At 37.5% G+C, this 23,009-nt stretch overlaps 1 protein-coding gene across 1 annotated transcript in view; it reads right to left on the bottom strand.

Annotated features, from left to right (window-relative positions):
- Positions 1–23,009, bottom strand: part of DPYD (dihydropyrimidine dehydrogenase) — a 340,069-nt gene that overhangs the window by 39,122 nt on the left and 277,938 nt on the right. The window contains exon 20 of the mRNA XM_030455551.1: positions 5,876–6,055. Within this exon, the coding sequence (XP_030311411.1) occupies positions 5,876–6,055 (180 nt within the window). The remainder of the gene's footprint in view (positions 1–5,875; positions 6,056–23,009) is intronic.

The following is a 23,009-nucleotide window of genomic DNA, read 5'->3' as shown; positions in this document are numbered from 1 at the left end:
GGCTTACACTTAACTGGGCTTTGTCTGGCTGAGAGCTACATTTCAGGTGCAAGCTAAAGGGAAAAAGGATCAAATAGCCTAAAATAATAATTTCTTTTTTTTTTTTTTTTTTTTTTTTTGCCTTCTGACTCTTCAGAACTGGTGATTGCAATGTGGGAAAAAGGTTTTCTTTATCCATGTTAATTTTTTATTGCAATACACTTCCATATTATGAGATGGTCTGTATTTCTGAACATGGCCACAAATATAATTTGTTCTGTTTTCTTCATGCAGTGCTGGAAACAAGGTGACAGTTCTTTATTGTACTGGACAAACTTGCCTTCCTGAATAAGAAGCACTTCCAAAAATGAAGGGAGAAAGCAGAATGCAATCAGAAGTCTTGAAGAATCTGAAGGCAGCCAAAACTTGGTGCATACATTGCAATAGCACTCTTGCATGGATGAGCGTTAATATTTTATTTAATGTTTTGTATGAAATGTAATATTTTTTATAAAATCTTGATGGTATGGCAAGGGTTTTTAACTGTGCCATACAAAAAGCTCTTTAGATTTGACTGCACTCAAGTTAGAATTTAGCAGGTTTGTACCATTCGACAGCTCAGCTTTTAGCACCAATAGGTTCTCAAAGGAAGTGTATATTTTAGTCTTAATGGGAAGCCCATGCATTCAGAAAACAAAATAGCCAGCTGGCTAAATTTAAGGTGATGAGTATTTCCACTGAAGTTGTTCATTATGCATGTTCAAGATCATTCTCTCTCATCTGTCTGTCTGTCTGCTGTACAGAACTACCATCCATATGTGTGTTTTTGTCAGCTACAGTTTTAATATTTTCAATACAGCACAATCTTAACAGTTAAGGAGAATCCACTATGAAAGCCAGTTTGTTTTGGATATTTCTGAAATCAAGATGCTTAAATTATTACTTTTATTTCTTTTTAATTTTTAAACCTTTAGACATGATCCAACAAACATCAGTTTTTGCAAAATTTCTGGTGCTGAAAGATAGGTATTAAACATCCATATATATTTACCTCTTTCTATAAACCCACACCTACCAACTGAATAAATTCTCATATTTTTAATATTAAGCTACCTGACATGTATAGAGGCCACTGTGTTAAGTATCCTTTGTAGACCTGACATTGGGTGGAAGTTTATACAGAAAAACACTATACCACTTCTCTAACCACCAACTGACATTGGTGAATTTCTGAGACATAAGTACTTCAGCTCTCTGGAGTAAAATCAGTGAGCAACTAATATGAGCCCTGTAATAAACAGTCAAGGTGAGAGAGAGACTACAAACAGATCAAATTGCACATCTGGGGAATACTGTACTTATCCAGCTATCTTGTGAGAACAGTTATGTTTCTCACTCCTGGTCATGTACCTTTATGAGAAGCTCAGAATCACTATTTAAAAACATAATTATTTAATTTTCTATTATAAGGATACTGCTTCTGCTCTCCTCTTTTATGCAGCCATCATAATAACTTTGCAGTTTAAGAGGATGCTCTACATCTTAACTGTTTGACTGGCTGCATCATACACTTGATCTCCGTCCTAAAATCATGCTGAGGTAAGTGTGCATTTACAAAAGTTCTTCCTCAAGGGAGTCAGTGAGAAGCAGTGTCATCATTATCTTGCCATTCCCTCATTTCAGTGTTGAGTTTTGCAAGCTGAGATTATAGCTGAGACAAGCTGACAAGTTTTATTCTATGCATTTAATGGAAAGGTGATTCCGAGGTGATGTTAATGAAAGACATCAATGTCAAAGCTTCAAATACCAGGTCCTCCCACAGAAAAACAAAAACCAAAAAACAACCAAACAAAAACCCCCACAACTAAATAAGCCATCAGAAAAGCAATGCAGAAGAAAGCCCAAAGGACTGGCTTCACCCCTTCACCCACCTTTGTGAGTCTGATGCAGCATTTGTGCTAGGACTGTCTTTAGAGCAGCTATGGGTAAGCCTACAACCACAGGAAAGAATGAATAAAATTGGTGGATCTATGGAAAAGAGTACCACTTGGTGACTAGAAGCCATGACTGGTTGGCATTTCTAAGAGGGAATCTCACTGCTATTACAGGCAGTGAAGTACCACAAGTCATATCTTGGACAATGGCAAGTATTGACTCCAGCATTTGCTGTGTTAGCAAATGGGAAAAGAGCTAGTGCTACTGAAAAGACTATAAGAAAATATCCTCTAGCTGCCTGAGATGATAAATTTAGGGTCTATAAACCACAAAGTACATTCTGCTGCAGTGAAAAACATAAAAATAGCATGAAGTTTCCAAAGTATTTGCCAGTGCTATGATGCTTCTCACATGTTAAGGACCATACATTATCAAATGAAAGTATTTGTTTCATTAATATAGAAGCATTAGCAGGTACTAATCAACATGATTCTGTTTTTCAGTCAAAAGTTATGTTTGCCATTAAATGCTTATCATATTACATTAGTCAGCAGAGTATTTTTAGTATTCTTTGTTTAGGAATGAAATGGTATCAACTGAGGATGACAGCTGTTCAGTTTGTCATTGATCTGGGTCCACATGGCAAGACAGCTTCAGCTTGATGTCCCAAATACACTTAGAAAAAAGTGTTTATCTTTTAGTTTACTCTGGTCATCTAATACTATGATATTTCAAACCAAAATATTACCATATCACTCTCCTGTGGCAACACTCTGTACTCAACATCTGTTTGATGCTGAAACCAGAATATAAATTATCAAAAGAATAGTGCACTATTATATAAAAATATTGATATTAACATTCAATATTGCTGTGAATCAGAATATATACTATTAAAACAAACTGAGCTGGGAATAGCACCAGTCTGAAATCTGTAATATATTCAAAACTGGGACAGGCTCAATGAATTTGTATACAATCAGAAGGCAAGTGGTTCTTGGTGCTGTCAAAAATAATTCTTGTCCCTCAGTTCCTTCTCATTAAATTGTCAATTGCTGGAATTTCTTATCCTCATGATTCTCTAAAAAAATAAATAGGAATTTTGTAACAAATTGATGGATGATTCCTTTAATTTTTTACATTTACTGCACACAAAATGCAACATAGCAAAATTAGCATCTTCTTTTTTTTTTAATGAAAAGGCTGTTTAGTGTCTCACAGGATCTTACTGAAGAAACTTCATTTCATCCCACAATAATACTAATACAAACATGGACAGCTCCTTCTAAGTTTTTAAAATTCTAACACATGATTTTGAGTGTCACATTTTACTCCATGTATAACATATACATTCCTACACATTGCTTTCACTGATGAGAAAATATACATCACATTAACAGGCTATCTTCTCTTTTCCAAACAGACAGAAGGAACCCACTTTCTAGAGAATTTGTTTTAGAAAGAGAATCAGAATTATGCATTATGCCCTGCTGCTGGGTAATCTACATACTTGTATTTGAATCTAGATGAAGCTACAGTTCTTAACTAAATTTACTAGGCACAAGTACATGAAATCCAATATTGATAATAATTTATGAAGGTAAGAATACTGGTTCCTATAATACTGCAAACATAGTTTATGATAACATAATTAGTTACACTAATAACACTGCTTAGGCACAGTCTTGCTAATTATGATATTATAAATATTAATGATATCAAGCCTTTGTATTTGATTGCCCCTAGTAGGATCATTTATCATGGTATTTCCTTTTACCCAAGTTGTACTATTTTCCTTCCTTCTCCCTTGAATGTTCATTCCTGGACAAAGAACCATCCTGAGTTTATGCCTAAAATACATCACTACATTCTCAGTGATGCAGTCTGGTTACCTTTATATGTTATTATTTAGTAGCAATGATCCAATGATATAACTCAGTGCTAAGGGCAATCAAATACATAATCAGTTATGTTCTGTATGCCTTTTTCCTTTTAAAAGTCTAACAGAACCAGCCAGCCAGGATTACAGTGCTTTGTTTTTCATTATTTTCATGTGACCTGCTTCAGGTTAAGATTCCTTTAATTATTAAATGCTTCCTTAAAGCTTCTTTTCACAATACCTTTTTAAAGTTAATTACTGATGTAGTGACAAGTAGAAAAGACTAAGAATTATAATTTTTTTCCCATTCAAAAGGTCACGAAAAACACTTTTGACAATGGTTGTCTGTTTAGTAAAATACAAAGATAATACAAAGAGAACACTGAATACAGCTTTAAAGAAGAACTACAAATCTCAGTTACATGAGTTGGAAATGCTTTGCGTGTTTCTACAGGTGCTAAAGGAAGTTTAGATAGAACCCCTTGAGCCTGGTTTAACTGCTTAACATAAGCAGATGAAAATGAAACTGCTTATATCTTGTTTTATTTTTAAGCAGCGTATTATCCTGAGCTTTAGGAATAGGATTGTCTTTTCTCCTGGAAGGTAATATTATAATTTTCAGAGCTCCACAGAGAACAACAATATAGGAGTCTCTAATCTCCTGCTAAATCCAACTCCAGTCATCAGCAATGATAAGCAGAGATTTGGAGGCATTTGACAGTTTAAATCCTATTCTTTTGTAATTCTTTACTTTTAACAACTTTCACAACAGCGTTATATCAGATTTTTGGAAGGATAATCAATAGGCATGATGTATAACTCAAGCAATCTTCAAAGTGATCCCCCCTAGTAACCAGAAACAAAAGTTCAGCCTCCCTGCTGTGCAGGTATTTTGCTTAGAGCAGTAGGCAGCGGGCATCCCTAGGAAGCCAGTTACACCTCCCTGTAGTGAAATGAGGCAACCAGGTGCCAGTGATTGTCAGGTAGTGGGTGTGAGCTTGTGTCAAGCCCACCTGTGCCTGGTTAGGGCAGGCCCCCACTGCGCATGAGCAGGACCAGGGGGCCAATAAAAGGTGAGTCCTAAGACACAGGCTCAGCTTGGTCCTGAGCTAGCCTGCAGAGAGGTTAGTTGCTCTTGGAGCAACAGCACTGATCCAGGCTAGTCAACCCTGTGAATATAGGCTCGGAGCACCGTTCTTGAGTCTCTGCTGGAACACCTGGTTGGACCTTGAAGTGCCATTCCCTAAAAGAGGTTCGTCTTGCTACACCTCCCTGCTTCTCAGCGCGAATCAGCCAGTGCTCCAGTGCTCTTGGCAGAGCTGGGGCAGCTGCAGCCCACTGCATCTGGCCAAAATCTCCAGAGATGCTATTGTAGCAAAGAACTACTAGAACAGAGGGTAAAGACAGTCCAGAGATTAGGATTTCAGAGAGACCATAGTTTAAATTCCTATTCCACCACAGAGTTTCTAGGTTTAGAAGATGTTGAGGAATCTATTAAATTCTTAAGTGTTACTGTTCCTCTGTTGTGCAGAGGATTTGGGAGTCAGCACACTCAAAAGACCATGAGATGCTCAAGTACGATGATCGAAGAAACACTCTTACTTGGTCCAGTGTTCCAACTCACAGATGGTTTGTCACAAGCCCTCTCAGCTGATGAGGCCTAGTGCAATGGGGCTTTCATGTCTCCTGAATGTTGCACCCTGGTTGGAACAGCCAAGAACCTCTGGTGGCAGTATTAGTACTGATCTGAATTGAGTTTCACTAAAATAAGCCGTTCCAGAACTTGTTCGAAAGCATTTGTAATTTTGTATCCTACATCTTTTTAAAGACATGATGTATTGAATGAAATGAAGAGATCACATTTATAGTAAAAATGCTATCCTATATCAAGTAATTTCAAGTTTCTTTAAGCAGAATTCAGATATTTGTTAATACTCAGAAGGAAAAAGACTTGGTGACTTAATTGTGACAGCAGCAGTGGTTAACCAAGGTAAGTAGCAGAAACTAAATGCAATGATCATGGATGGAATTGCATTAAAAAACAGAGTGTCATTACACAGCGATGGCAGTGAACCAACATACCTTGCCCACCAGATCAGCAATCCTAGGTACTGGCTTTCCTTTCTGATGGCACACAGTTGCAGGACTCTGACCACTCCAGTCTTCAAGTTCCTCAATGCTTTTCAGGTAAAGAAGAGCTTGCAGTCCAGTGCAGTAGTCATCTATTACAGTGAAATCTTGATTCTGGATTGCACTGCATACCTAGAAAATATAAGTCACTTATCAGTAACATCCTGGAAGAGGACTATATGAAATTAACAAGCTCTTTAAACTTACTCAATATCAGATGACTCTTCTACAACTTCACTGGGAAAGAACTATGAGAATTCAGGATATTGGCTGTTTAATCTTATGTTCTTATACCACCACTGCAGTTTAGAAAAAACCCCCCCAAACTTAATAACATTAGTTATGCATAGGTTTCCTAATGACAGCCCTTAGACTAGACCTGTTTAGAAGTAAGCTTGCACACCCAGACCTAAGTGTGCCTTCTGTTGCACTGATGCTTAGCATGTAGGCACACTGCCAAGCCACCAGCTACACTCAGACCTTTGCCTGCAGACAGCCAGTGGCATTCCCCAGATTGCTCTGTTCAGGAGTCACAGACATCTCTAGTTTAGTCACAGTTAAACAAATCACAGAACCATGAACTTGATGACGTTGCAAGATATCTCTAGAGAGTGTCTTGTCCAACCTCCCAGCTCAAAGAAGGCTTAATAGAGGAGGCAACTCAAAACCTCTGTCAAGGTTTGAGTATCTTCAAGGACAACTATAGGGAACCTCTCCAGGGAACTTGGTCCAGTATTTAATCTCCCTTGTGGCTTCTTATATTAAATGGAATTTCTGTTTCAGTTTGTGTCCGTAGCCTCTTGTCTTTTCACTGGATTTCCCTGAGGAGATTCTGTTTCCGACAGAAGAGTCTCAGCAAACAGCACCCACTGAACAAACCTGTTAGTATGGCGTGAGCACCGCCAGACTGAGAACAGAATGGTCTCATTCTGCTAATCACCATTTGCTATCCAGTGATACTGGGAGGTCAGGCCACTTGATTTTAGATAGTTTAGAAGAACATCTTCTCATTAACTAAACTTTAGTTATATATAAATATATACATGAAATATACATGATTCCCTGACATGCAGAGCTTAATATGTAAACACAAAATGACTCACAGCAGAGAACAGTCTGACCATTTACAGGGATTCTTCTGAACCATTTTGTGGATATGCAGATTTAAATGCAGAGAGATCCCCAACCTAACAAGTGAATAAAAAATTCTGACTCTTCTCAGAACATCTTCTCACTAACTAAACTATAATCATCCACCAGTGATGAGGTGCAGGATTGGATGACTATAATTAATTGTCAGTCCCTGTAAAAGCTCTGATATTCCAGATACGCTGGTGTTTTCAGCCTCTGATTCAGCTTTTATTCTAAAAGCTAAAAGAAATACCCCTGCTGATACCTACACTTACAGACACACATAATGAACACAACAATGCAACTGCCACCTATTTTAGAACATGAATGTGTGCATGTGCAAAAATTCATCCAGTCCTTGAAAAGAAAAACACACTTTAGATCGCAGTTGACATTGACACTTAGAAATACAGGAAATATATAATTGTTTTTCACATTTTCAGAAGTGATAATACAATTTGCAATTCTAAGGACAGGTAGACATCACATCAAATATGACAGACTACACCTGTATAAGGGAAAAAATAAGAGCCAACTATAAACTAAGCACAAGAACATTTTCTATGCAGCACATTCACATTACACAAAATCTGTTTCTCTGGAGAAACAGCATGGGCATTAACTAGGTCTGCCACCCCTACCATAAGCTTCAAGACTTTTTTTTTCCAGAGCAATTATAGAGAACATGATAATAATTTCCTGTACAGGTTTAACTGCAAAACTCTGCTGATGCTTATTTAAACCTTTTTGTTCACCAAGGGATTCTCTCTCTTTTTTTTTTTTTTTCTTTTCTTTTTTAGTGCATGGGTAACACTTTCATTAGGTATTCTTAAAAGTACTAGAACTGTAACAAAATACATTTAAAAGCCATGTCATGTCACTTGAAACAAGTTCAGGCACTGTTGTGAAAATCCTGAAATATTTTGACAGGATGAATACACGAGATACACTGGAAGATACCTGTAATAACCTTATAAATAACGAGGCTTTTACTGTTTTCCATCTTGTGGTGCAGTGTAACAAATTACACTAATATAAAATGTGCAGAAGATAATATCACACAAAGAGCTAACATTTGATCCCTGTGCGTCTGTGTTGAGTGTACTGTTTACCTTCCTTAGAAAGTCAAGTAAGTTCCAGAACCAAAGGCAAGATGCACTTTTTAAAGAAAAATTAAACCTCTGCACTAAGGAAAAATGTTATCCCAAGTGGAAAGACTTAGAAACAGAATTAGCAAGTGTTTTCAGACAATCCTCCTCTTCTGTAGAAGCCTTATGACTGTGGTGTCCAATGGTGCAGATAATTAATTGAACACATGCCTTTCACTAATTTCACCATGACGAAAGCAAGTGCTTGTGTTTGAGTCTTTCCTAGAACAAGAGAAATTCAAACATTAACACATACAAAACCAACAGAAATAGCTTTGCCATGTTTTTAGCAAATTCCAAAACATTCTGAGCTTTGAAATTTCTTATGTTGCATGTATCAGATGATGAGATTTGTGTTTTAGGCTTAAGGTATCTTCTATGAATCAATGTAGAATCCTTTGCTGCATTTTAAAAGGTGGTGAACAGTCAAGATAAAAGGTCACCCTGACTCATCAGCCATGACAACTTCTACATCACAGAGAGAGGTTTTTAGCATCATACCTGGCTGCCTTTGAATCACCAGTTTAAATGACACCGTGCTCTATTTTCAGAACAAGAGAAGTGGCTGGGCAATAGACCAGGTGAGACTCAAACTACTGCACCCGGAAAAATCACAGAAGAACTGAACTGACCCATCTCCACACATCATCAAAGCCCCTGCCTCGCTCCTGCTGCTTGCACTGGGAACAGGAACCCTTCCCCTCCCTTGCAGAGCAAAACCTTCAGCCCCCTCTTCTGCTGGTATCTTATTTTAAGGGTGTGAAGAGCAGGAAGAGCAGTTCAGCTATGGCAATATTTTAAACTGAACCTTTTGGTTACTGCCATCTCTCATTTAATGTTATATGAAACTGCATCAGCAGGTGATAAAGGTGAGCAGGATGCCATTGTAGTATCTGTGTTCTGTGCCTTGCACACCAATTGGCGCAGCAGCATGAAGCTGCTCAGCTCCTCTCCTCTCCTCAGCATTCTACATTTATCAAGCAAATAGCGAAGTGTGCTTCGCTTTAGGCCCTGAAGCAAAAGCCTGAACAAAATTGTAACTTCAAAACTGAGGGCATACACACAGTCACATTGTGCCAGGGCAGCAGTCTGTGTTCTGTGGCTAACAGAGGTTGCTTATGGACAAGTATAAGAAATGGATAAAGTATGGATGAGTTGCTCACATTATTTATCAGTTCAGGTAAACACTAGTGCTGGGACTTCCCATGGCAGAGATGACACATGTTTAACATTTCTTGATCCTAAATAATCCAAATGAATCTGTTTTATCAGTAAATTAACATGGAACAGTTCTCTGATCCCTGCTTTCACCTTAAACATTTAGGCAGAATGTAGCTTTCTCTTTCTCTTCCTTGGGAGATTTGAGACAGGCTCTGTGACCAAACTGTGGGTCAGAGGGAGGTCCAGATGGCAATAAAGTTCAAGCTCAGATCACAATGAAGTTGTTAGCTGTACTGCTGCTGACAAGTGCTGTCCTTCTGTCCTGCTTGTGTTCATCTCTAGTTTTGGACTAGAACTCAGGCTAGAAGAGAAAAGTGCTACATTTTTTTTCCTGCTTAAAAAGGTAATGTATATTACTTATATTGCACTAATATTCAGGGAGATAGTTTTGCACAAGCTTGGTTTTATTGCATTGCCTGGCACTGCCTTGGCAGTAGAATTGCTAAAATTTTATTTTTAACACCTGACCTTCTCCTCTTTCACACATATCCAGACTCTAGTGATTGCCCCTTACTTCCCAAAAGAGACAAGCAGGTCAACATGTTATGCATGATCAATGATAGTGTGCTCTCCGTGTTATGAAATCTACAACTGTTCAGTACGAGACATGTCTGAGATACTAAAAGCTGCCATGCCTGTTTTGCTGCTGGTAAATGATCTCACTGGGGAATGGGGATGCAAAATGAATCACAGTCTAAAGTTCTAAGTAAAACTGTTTTGCAAAATGCAATGATGGGAGAGGCGTGCTGATGCCTTGCATAAGAAATTATATATCTGCTCTATTATTAAATAAACACAAATACCAAATCTAACTTTGTCAAGGAATCTAGAGCCATTGCACATCTTACTAGAGGAAATGGAGTAAATTGTCAGGAGATTACTATTGTGTAAAAAGAATTGTACAGGTTACACGGTTGCTATCAATCATTCACACCAACCTGAAACTTTTAATTTACATGTTTTGAAGTGAAAGTTCATTATTAGTGACAGGTACTACCACATCATCTATAAAACTGCTTTTAGCAGAAGAATTACACAACAAAGAGAAGCTGACTTCTGAAGTCTTTACTGAGACAATACCCTGCACCATTTACTGAGAGCTACATCTGTGTAAGACCTTTTTTAGGTTTTGTTCATAGTCTATTTTTCTAGAAGCAAGGGAGAAAGTACCCAGACATTGCATTTTATTGTTGCTTTTCTATCTATAAAAATGGAAGTGGTGCCTGTCCAAACTGTGGCATATCATGGGGGACCATGTAGAAGACCTGTGCCATCCATGCAGAACCTGGACAAAGTGTCATGAGTCAGATCACCCTCTAAAGCAATTCCTGTTCAGTGTTGTCCTTACATATTCCCATTGGGGGATGCTGAGAAGGAGAAAATATTTCCTGAAACACTAGAAAGAGGAAACAATGAATTCCTGTTCAGGTACTACTCTGACCACTCTCTCTCTTATCCCACAACCTTCAGTTTTATATATGGACAAAAAGGAAAAAGGACACCAGTCCCCATATGCATTCTTTCTGTTCTAATCTACCAATAGCAGGGATTTCTGCTGAAGTGGCAGAGAGGATGCAGATGTAGATATGTTTGTATCAGTTCTTCCCTAAATTATTTTCAACTAACAAGCAGTAGTATGTCTATAATCTCATATACTGCTAATTCTCTGCAAAAGGGCTGAGCAGGTCAGAGAATCAAGCCTTTTTAATAATGTGTTCCTTTGCAAGAAGTGTAAATATTCTTGGGGTGACTAGATCTGAATGCTTGGCAGCAGTTGTGCTACTATTCAAAATTGTCTCAAAGCACACTGAAATCCTTTGCCAGTGATGGATTTGTGGTAGGAGACATTAGCTCAGAAAAAAAAATATCATTTTTTACACCCCTCCAAAATATACACTTCTGTCTTCAGAATATGGGTGTAAAATAATTGACATTTTTATGATGACAGAAGTAACAGTAAGGAAGCAGATGGGTGACAGTGATACATGGTCTAGAATTAAGAAGATTGATGGTTATATATTTGTATATACAAACGCAAATCACATAGCTTGGCTGTTGTTCTACCATATTAGTTTCCATTTGTTGTTGCTATAAAACATCAAAGCATTGATGTTCCCATATATTGCATTTAGTGGTAATGTAACGGACTACCAAAAAAAAAAAAAAAAAAAAAAAAAAAAAATCAAAGTGAGAGTTTCTAAGTAGCTTCCTGGCAATTGAGACAGCAGGATCTTTCATCTGTGCTTTAACTGTGGCAGTACATTGATTTAAACTCCTTCTGAGATCTCAAATGCTTTCATACTCTTAGGTTTTGCTGGCTGCTTTCTTTTTGCTTTCATTTTTCCCTTTAAATGATAAAATTTTAGCATTTAGCAGAATGCCATCTTGCCTCCCCAGAAGACAGATTTATTTTAGCTTTGGTTCTAAAATGCACAGTATCTCTAAATAAAATAGCTCTCAAAATGCCATCCGATTAGAAAACTGGCCTGTGACTTCACAGATTCTAATATTTTTACAATAGCAGGGGGATAAACAACTATTATTCCTCTGAAATACCTGTGACAGATTTTACAATGGTTTGACAATTTTGCTTTTCCATTAATTTGGTTGACTTCCTTTGAAATAATTTTTTCTGATATACCCAAATAGTATGCAAAAGATTTACTGTTTTGATTTTATATTAGAATATATTGTCTATTTTAGCATTATTTATCATCTTTTTTAGAAACTTTCTTTCTCTCTTAAAAATTCTTCCTAATAAGTATTGAAGACATAAATCCACATTACTGTTTGAGAAACATTTATGAATGACTCTAAGCTGTTTTTCAATGTATACTTGAGGCTACTGCTTTTGTGATTAGTGTCTATTGATTAAGATTCTGGTGGAAAAAGACTAAGGCTGTAAATGAATGCATGGTGCTTCAGGAAGGATTCTATTTTTGCCCATCTGGGTATCCATATGAATCAACAGCCTTAAGAAAATTAATGTTATCATAGTGGGCAAGAGCATGATTATAATCTGGGTAGGCATTCACAAAATTTAAAGCAGCTAGCAAAAGTTGACTCAACAAAAGAGAGAACTTTCTGGGTCATGCAATCTATATGCTGCATAACTTTTGCCTATGAAAATAAAAATATATGTGTTTTAGCCCCAGTATAATCCCATGGGCTGCCCAGATCTACAAAGCAAGAAGCAGTATACACAGCACTGGTTGTCTGGCACAGGACTAATAATAATGCAGTGAGGTGTGATATGAGAGCTAGCACAGAAATCTGGTCTCCTTTGAGAAGGGTTTCTGTACTTGGAATCTTCAAGATTCCAATGTCTATGGCAAGGCTGTCAGTGTAACAATGGTTCCTTCTCTTAATGTCTCGTTGAACACAGACTTAGCAGAACCTATTTAATGTAGCCTAAATCATTCTTTCTATTAGCAATTATTACTTTTGTTAGAGTGTTGTAGGATTAAGAACACTTCGGAAAGTGGATTATCAATGTGGTGCACTCTAAGGAAAAAAAATGAGATTTTTTGTTTTGAAAAACAAATTTGTAAGTAAGAAAAAGCTTCCCATATATTGATACAGTACAGATGGAATAATTTGATACATTCGCATTACCTGTTTAAAGGATTCTAGAAATATAGGTTAGCAGATGGCATGTTACTTAACAAGGCTTCAGATACTGGATCAGTACACAAAAATGATTTGGATGACAGCTGATAGTCTTTTTAAAACATCAGAATGGGCCTAACATACATGAACTAATGATCTGCTATTTTTTCCAAAGTCTAGTATGGCTTTCAGAAAGCAATCTGAAGTACCCAAATATTACATCTAGAAACTTTTTGAATTGTGGGAGAAAACCCACATAACTTTTTTTCTGAGTCCTAGACTTGAAGTCCTACTGAGCTAAGAGCTTATTAGTGACAATTCATGGGTAACATAGAGAACAAAGATTCAAAGATGCTAACAACTCCAGCCACTGAAGAGTAGGTAACCATTCACACAAGGCTTAAGAAAGGCTTATATAGGAAAACAAAAAAATTACTGGATGGTCTGATGTCATGTGGGGGTCAGTAATGAAGTATTTCAGTTATTTTGTTTTACCTCAGGTTGTGTTCATCAGACGAGCTTGAGGTAAAGTGTTACTTTATTCAGAAGTACAATCTAATGTCAGTACATAATGGAGCTCAAAATGAGTTAAAAGAAGAAAATCTCCAGCACATACAAGATAAGCTTGCAGGATAAGAGCTCTGTCTCCTATACAACTTGGATCCTATCTACGATAGGACAACATAATGCTGACATGGTGCTCAGCAGAGCTGAGATGATATTTAGGGAGCATAGAGGCAGGAACTGCAGGTAAGGAAATGAGCATGCGGTACCAGCACAGCCAGAAGGGCCACACAGCTTGTGCTGAAGCCACAGCAGCCTCCTGAGGTGGGTGGTAATGAAAAGCCTATCCAGCACCAAGGTAATGGTTACTCTTTCTGGCATAGAGACCACAAAGTACCTCATTTTTGAGGATGAAAGACAGACCTTGCTTGTGTACTGCACTCCAGCAACTCTGGGCAACTGTGACGGAAGAGAAAAAACTCTAGAATCCATTAGCCACTTCTCAGACAAAGGCGCAGCAGGGGATAAGAGCGTTGTAAGGTATCCCTTAGGAATGTTATCTAATGCACTAATTCCTATGATACACAAATGTATTTTTCCTCCCTTCAGTTCTTCTCTACCAATTAATGTATCTTTGATCTAAATAGCTAAACTGGCTGTTTGTGATTGAGAAAATAGAGGACCCCAAATGATGCAGTTTTGTATCCTATGTCTTTGAGAGGCAAAATTCAGAAGAAATCAAGAATTTTCAGGAGGTTCCCTGAGGTAACTGGCTTTTTTCCATGTGAACCACTCCTAGAGGAATGGTTGTATTTCCTTATCTCACTAAAGCATTCTGCCAGTTCTTGGACTACTAAGTGGGCCTTTATGCAGCAGGTGGGCACACACGGTGACAACAGATCACCTCTTGTAAGAAAACAAATATGATTCCACATGCCTTGAGTATTAAGGAGTGTGGAAAACAGCCTCATAATCAGCCATCTATAGCAAATTATATCATTGGAGTGTAGGTCTACAAAATGAAAGATATCTTTGAAAGCAGATGGGCTAACTCCCCTGTGTGAACAGTCCAATCACATATAGAGGTTCTACAACTATCTTTAAATGTATGTTGAATATCACTTCATATTTCATTCACTACCACCCAAAGGTTTCACCTCTCTCTTATAAGTACTTCTGTGGAAAATTAAATCCTTCTCAGAGGTTCTGCAACTGCTGGTATAGCATCAGCAGATGTGCCAGGTACACCTAGATTTACTCAATCCATTTCCATGAACTGTATCCTCTAGCTCCTCTAAAGATATTTCTAAAGCACTGGTTCAAATCACTCAGATCTAGTGGTTTCATGCTAGAAGTCATCAAGTAACATAGCATATTTAGTCAGAAGCTAGCAGTGGTCTTAAGATTTTGTTTTCTGAGAGCTAACCAACAGATACACCATCCTCTATGGACTGGAGCTGGTCTGCCATTCCATTTTTTGAAAGGCATATTTTTCAGAAGTAGGGGTGGTTCTAGGAAAGCACGCTTTTCAGAAACGTAATGTGTTCTGAAAAATGTGTGGAAGAGAGTTTCAGAATTACTAATATGTGCTATTTACAACATGGAATGCAACACCTCCACTTGAAAATGTCTGTTTTGCAATCCAAGTTAATTGGACTGAAAAGATCAAAAGTAAAATATGTTGCAAAATGACTGAAACAAAGATCTGATTTACCCAAATAATATTTTTTCTTTAAATGTGTTGATTCCAGACATTTTTCAAATTTTGATTTTCAGTTTAAATTGGAGAACTTTTCCCATCTTTAAACTTCCCTGCTACAGAATAACTATTTCCTAATCATTGATAATACTTGATTTAATGAATGCATATTTGATCTGGGTTAAACTTCAGTGCTCTACATTCCAGGACACTGAATCAGACACAGAGAGCACTTAAACCCAGATCTATTCTGATTAAATGAAATTTATCAATGGGAAACAGTTCCTCAAAGAAGTTTCCAATAAACTCTAATGAGAACCATCTACTGAGGAACATCCTCCTGTGACCAGAATTTTGAAAGCTCTCAAAATGCAACAGGAAAGCAATTTTTCTATTTTGGAATCTCAGCTGAGTCCTGCAGTGATTAACCCCTCATCTTTATGAGCCTTTTCTTCTGTACTCTCACATTTTATTTCAGCTAAAATTACTTTCATCCTTTATCAGCTTGCCTGTATGAATTTGTGCAGCAGCTGCTGTGTCCATTGAAGAGTGAGATTCATGTGTATAAAATAGTTCTGACCCTCCAAGTCCTCCGTGTCTGAGATAAAAACCCACTTCCACATTTTCTTGGGGATTTTTTTTTTAACCTAACTCTGGCCAAATACTAAATATTGGCAAGAAAAGCAGTGACATAACTCAGATATTGAAGGAAGTTAAACCCTTTCTTAAATGTACTGCCAGCTTCAGAAAAAGGGTTTCTGTTTGTTTCTTTTATTTAAATCGCATGGATAAAAGGATCTCTTGCCAACCAGATCAAGCTGTGTCAGGGGGGTTGCGCTGTAGCAGGAAAAAAAACTTGAAAAAGACATCAGGGCTCATTGCTCCATCATGCCTGGGCAGAAAAAGGATTTTTCTGCCACTGTAAAAACTGTCAGATTGGTCACCAAACTCCAGGTAGCCCTGCGGGGAGACAGAGCCCATGGGGGTGTGGGCAGCAGGATTGTGCCTTTCCTATGGCACAGCCTCCTCCCCTGCCTACTCTCCCTTCCTTCTTTTCACTGCCAGATACAGCCTCTGACTGAAAGATCAACAGAGCTGCCACAATACAAAGAGAAAAAAATTATGCATGCGTATTTTCTTTCTATGACCAATGCTGTTTCCAAGAAAAACTTCAGAGCTTTGTAATCCTGAATATTTTACATTTTCTTGTTTTCAAAGACAAGTCCCCTGCAGACACAATATGTATAATTTAAAACAAAACACAGGAAATTCCCTAAGTGATTACCAGACATGGCAGTAAGAAAGAAAGAAACTCAGCAACTTCTACTGTGCTAATCTTTCCTTCTATTTACATTTTTAAACACCAAAAAGGAGCTGGGTACACTTTCAGATTCAATTTTCAGTCACAAGGGGTACTGTTTTCAGCAGCTTCACATCTGAAAGTAACCTAAGCCAAGTAAAACAACTAGCCCACAATTTCTCTGACACTTAAGTGAGTCTTTTTTGAAGAGTCATCTCCTTGTTGCTTTTACTTTGTGAAATTTTAAACAAAACTCATCTGATGTCAGTTCGTACCATATGGTTTTACCTACAGGGAGGGCATCTCTGTGCTTGTTCCTATAAGACAGTGGAAGCACTAATCCACACAAGTAGTGTGAATCCACATGGAAAAAAAGGCGCAGCTGTACTGTGTTTTGGAAATTTTACTCAAAGCAATATTGTGGATCCTTGGAAAAGATTATGATAGTGTGTTGCCAAAGCAATTATTCTTCACATCTACTCAAACCTTAGAGTCCCTGTGTCACCAGACTCAGGGAAGCAGGACAGTGTCCCCAGGTATAAAACTAGAGAATAAATCTTCTGCAGAGGCTGGGATTGACTGGTATAGGACAGCATTTAAGCTGATGATCAAATGAGACCTAATTATTATTAAGTAATTATTACCATTCAGTGATAGTTTAACCTACTTTGTATGAGAATCAATTACATGAATGACAAATAATAATTCTCAAGAAATTAGCCTGAATTCATTCTTAGAAATTTATGAAATAACAATCATATCTATACAGGCCTCATTTGCTGGCTGATAAAATGAATGTAAATAAAGAAAAGCTAATAGATAAATCCCCTAAGAAGCTCCAAATACAATGTAAGGTTACTGTAAAATCACAAAAAATAAAAGGCACTGTAACTTAGAGTTTAGTTTGTTACTTTTCAATTTGCTGGTTTGAATATTGCAACTTTTCATTACACATAGCAAGATAATAAAAGTAAACATCAATAACAGAAACATGTTCTAATATAGATTTTTTCCAACTATAACCAATAACTTTCTAGGATTTTTTGTTTCACAAATGTTGATTTCCATTAAAAGGTATTCTCACAGAAAATTCTCACTAACAATTAGCAATTTCCATTCCAAGCATCTGTAATGGAACAAGTGTGGCAGTCATCTAATGACTTTTTCCATTAGTGAATATAGGCAGTTGAGAGCAGGTTGAGTTTCTGTGATTAGCACTGGAAGAAGTAGAAAATAATCAAATGATTATCAGAAGTGATCACATGAGTATGAATGTCCCAACTCTTCTCTCTCTTTCACATTAGTTTTTCTTTTGATTTTATGCCGACATGTTCAAACACCACTTTGTTCCCTCTTTTGTTTCTGCTGGTACTGCAAATTTCAGCTCTGCAGAGAAGCACCACTCCATTCAGTTCTGCGTCCATTGAAGACTTTTTTTAAGTGTGCAGCTTTGTGAGGAATGGAACTAATGACACCTGGCTTCCAGCAGCTCTGTGCCTCATGGTTGGGTTCTCTGACATCTAATAAGGTGTTACTGCCAATTAAAGCCTTTCCTGTGGCTGTCACAGTCCTGACAGTGCTGTCCCATGTGGATTCTCAGAGGTCTAATAGAGGTCAGCTTGTAGCACACTCATGCATACAGTGAAGGAATGCAGATCCACTCTCTCCTCTGTCAGACTTTGTTTTCTCATAACTTGTTTTAGCAAAATACCTTCTATATTCTGGCATATTTCATCGAAAATGGCCACAAAGCTCAACTGCAACTGAGGATACTCAAAAGGACAAACATATATTGAGTTTCTTTGGCAATATGAGCTAAAACTGCTATTTCTATATGAGACTACATTTGCCTCTGACAAAGAACTTAGATCTGAAAACAGGTTTTGCCTTCAGTGTTATCTTTTTTCCTTAAAATTGCTGGTGGATGTAAAGAGCCATCCCTTGAATCAATTTGATGGCCTGCCACTGTGCCCAGCAATCTATTCTGCACTCATCAATTTAATTGGCAAGAGAAGAATTAGCCCCCACATTTTATCTTCTCTATATCATGGATAGCTTTGTACAGAAAGGTTTTGTTGTACCTCAAATGACAGCCTGCATCAGAAACTTCATTGTGTTCAGCTGATGCCAAAGTGTGCCTATTCGTAGGCTTATGCAGCTCTGGAGCACTCTCTGCCTGGCACAAAGCAAAGCCTTCTGCCTCTGTTCCCTCCATCTGATGGTGTAAGGATGGGACGGGGGCAGAAGAAGGATTTGGCCAGGCCAGGCAAGAGAAACCTGCTCTGCAACACCCAATGGCACTCTGTCGTTGTTTAAGACTTGTATACACCCAGCACCCACTTCTCCTTGCACAGAGCTGAGGTTAGACACAAAAAAAGACTGAGCTGTTCTTCTGCATTCAAAATCATTGCTATTCATTGCAAGAAAAAATACATTTTTTTCAAGTGTCATCAGTGTAAACTTAACCTGCAACCACAAAACAAAGGGCTTACTCTGTCACTGCCCTGCTGTTCATCCCAGGATTTCAATGTCTTTTAGTTTTTCACTCTCCATGCCGTTAAGTGGCATAAACAGTAATTCCTAAATGAGAACTGTTTGGCCTTATTTAGTCTTCACTTAACTCAAATATCAGTGACTTCAGTGACTTTAACAGACCCTGAAATGGGCTTAAAGGAACACCAATTAAGTGCATGGAGGACCAGGTCTCTACTTTGCAATTCAGTAGACATATGAAAACATAAGAGATAAATTGCATCAGGGACCTTAATGAAAATTTAAAACATAATAAAATGGGAAAAATATGATGAATGATTACAGCAGTCATTTACTTCATTGGGGTGGAGATCACATGATTTTTATGAAATTATATTTTTTTCCTGTCATTTCAGTGATTATATTTTCAGAGCCTTGCCTCTGCATTCTGATACCCAGGGCATTTTATACCCATGTATACCCATTTATTTATACCATAGCATAAATGTATACACATTTTATACCTGTTCCTCTCAGGATTTCATATTTGTACAAATACAAAACCAATGCTCTCTCACAGTTCAAGTCTCACTATTTTGTGATGGAAAAGCTTGTTTATTCACACACAAAGGGCCATCCCGATGTTATAAAAATCCCTCAGCTAAATACTTCAGTAAAAAGCCTGCTGAAGAAAAGTAATAATCAAACTGAACTGAATCCCTAGTGACTCTGTCTCCAGAGAAGTACCAACAAACGTGCTCCTTGAAAATGTTACAAAACCCACAAGTAGTCTTTTAAACACAACAGTGTTCTGTGTTGCAGGGAGATTATATCTTGCTGAGCAAAAAAATTACATTGTTATTGCTTTCCTATCATGGACTGTCATACTTCATGAATGGCTTTGTTCCTCCTCAGGTCCCTGAGGCCTCAAACACAACTGGTATGAGGCAGGACAGAAGGGCACAGGGAAGATCCAGCACCATGGCAGGTGCTGTAGGCTGGCAGTAGGGTGTAGCCAGGTGGGGGTCAGTCTCTTTTCCCAGGCAACTCTCAGCAAGACAAGAGGGCACGGTCTCAAGTTGTGCCGGGGGAGGTTTAGTTTGGACATCAGAAAGAATTTCTTTACCGAGAGGGTGATCAGACATTGGAATGGGCTGCCCAGGGAAGTAGTGGATTCTCCGTCCCTGGAGATATTTAAAAAGAGACTGGATGTGGCACTCAGTGCCATGGTCTACTAACTGCAGCGGTAGTGGATCAAGTGTTGGACTTGACGATCTCTGAGGTCCCTTCCAATCCAGCCAATTCTATGATTCTATCATTCTGTGATTCTATCTCATAGGTGGGATGTATCCCACCTTATTCCCTTGCCTGAGAGATGGTGGTTATAACAACAGGACTGCAAGGTACTACATCCTCCTGTTTAGGGCAAATGGAAGACAGAGATAGGTGAAGCTGGGTCTGACACAGGGCTTGGGGCAAAGCTACAGGCTGCCCTAATGGGAAGCAGCATTATATGGGGGTATTTTAAATCGTTGCCACATAGACCAATCCATATTGGAACAAAATGGGATGTCCATACTTTGTATGAATTTTTTTTTTTAAAAGGAACCCACTTTCTTGTAATAACTACCAAGATTAACAAAAGTATTCCATACCAGAATATAATGTGAAGAGACTACCATGAAACAAGTATGCTTCAGAAAGTGCCCCTTTGTTCTACCTTTCTTTTTATTACATCTGCTAGAAATAATGACTACGGAGTCTCTTTCAACAAAAGGTCATTTATGTCAATGGACAGAACACAGAGGATCAGATCACCTGCGGTAATTGCAAATTAATGCTCTACCGCTAATGCATTAACTACACAATATTGATCTACAATTGAATCATACAGGCTACTGTGAAGTGATTTTTACTTTAATATTTTTTATGCCTTTAATGTTTTTTCCATAATGCATTTATCCTTTCCATTGGCATTTTCTATAATTGTCTCAATTTCTAATTTCCTACAGTGAGATGACTTTGAGAAATCTATGTGTCTTTCAAAGCCTTGCAAAAATCTAACAAACCATCAATGTGACATGGTAAATCACATACATAATGAAGAAATGACACAAAAAACCTTATATACATCTTATTTTGATAAATTTGGGCTCTGAAAAAGCTAATTTTAAATTAAAAAGAAAAAAAAAACAAACAAAAACCAAAAAACCAAACAACTTTATTCCAGCTTCACTGGAAACCTGTAGTACACTGTACCTCAGAAAGATGCAGCTAGACATTTATGGAGATTTTGGTATGCACTGAGAGCAGGATTGTCTCCATAAAGTTGTTATTTCTTTTTTTAATTTCATGTCTGTACTGAAAAGGTACTGATGAATTTGTGCATGTTACAAAATGTTTAGTAATATGGAATCAACTGAAGCATGATTGAAAAATTTCAGCATTTTCAGTGCAAAATCAAAAAAAAAAGTGGGGTCTTTTTGCAATGAGTCCATGCATTGGAAGACTGTATCTTGAAATTCTGTACTTTCTCTGTATTTTGGTACTGAGAAAGCACAACCTGCGATAAGAAACAGAATGTTGACTGTTGAAGAAGGAATGCCTTGTGCATTTGATAACAAGCATGTGAGAGACTGGGATTCAGGGGAAGATATATTAGCTGGCTGTTTGTATGACCCTGTTAGGCAGGAAAGCAATGGCAATGATTCTCATAATCCTAATTAGGTTCCAAAGATGACCTGTGAAGATCAGGCTGCCTCTCTCTGTCTATCACAATGTATCTTACTTAAGCAGCATATATAAGGATTTCAGTGTAGTCCTAAGTGTATTTCTTGAAAGACTGTCTGTAGAGATTACTTGTTTCCTTCTCCCTTCCATTTGACTTTGCCAGTATGAACATGGTACGTATTCACAGGCTTGCATGAAGTTTAATATAGGCTTATTTTTAAATAAATGTAATTGAAGTAGTTCAGATCCTTGCCTATACAGTGGCTTTAGAATCCATTTATCTCAGCTTAGTTTAAATGAATTCTCCACTTTGGTTAAACAGAAATAGGCCACTAAGTGGATAGGTTTGATCCAGAGGAGTTTAAAATCAGTACTAGAGGTAAGATTTAAGTTAAATTGAAGAAGTCTAAGAAAGAAGCAAAGAGTTTTGTGACTGGAAAAAAAATCTGTTGAAAAGAGAAATTGTTCTGTAAAAGGCAGAAGACCAGTATAGATCCAAGTAATTTCTGGTAGTCAGTTCCAGAGAACTTAATTATGACTAAAGAGAAAATACTAATTAATGTTTTTGTAAATCAAATATTCTTTCTCTTGGCCACTGTCTGGGATGTCTTCATTAAATTCTATTTCAGAAGTTTCCATTACCATTGGGGCAAACAAGCAAAAAAGAAAAGAAGTAACAAAATAACGAACAGCTACAGTCTATTAAAGGAAAACTGCATAAATGACATTAATATACCTTAATCAAGACACAGATACAGCAGATACAGAACAGAAAATCATTCCACTCTGCTTTTCAGATCATGTAACATTGTTACAGACAAAGCCATCAAAATGGCAGCTCTATTAGCAGTAATAAAGGGAATGCATCTATAGTATGAAAACATTCTCTTGCCAACTCTGGGTTTTTTGTAGACAAATGCTGCTCTATAATCTGTTCTGTTACTTAGCATTTATATGGAAGAAGCTCTCAGACCATTGTGTAGTGATCTTCTGCCTCTCCACAGCAAAAGAATTTGAAGCATTCTAAGAGAAACTAAAAATGAAAAAAAAAAAGTATTCATAAATCCAAAGACCATATTAAGTCTATAAAAAATCAGTAGCTTTCTATTTCACATTCCAAAAATAATCACTTTGGTGAATTAAAAAAAAAAACAAACAACATTAAAACATTAAGTTGGCCTATTTTTTTTTCTAAAACATAGTAAAAAAATTACTAATCTAAGCAGTCACTATGGATGTGCAGAAAGGATGGTCCCACTGAATCTTATTTCA

Source organism: Calypte anna, chromosome 8 (genome assembly GCF_003957555.1).
Source record: "Calypte anna isolate BGI_N300 chromosome 8, bCalAnn1_v1.p, whole genome shotgun sequence".
Taxonomy (NCBI): Eukaryota; Metazoa; Chordata; class Aves; order Apodiformes; family Trochilidae; genus Calypte; species Calypte anna.
This window is presented reverse-complemented; position numbering and strand designations above follow the sequence as displayed.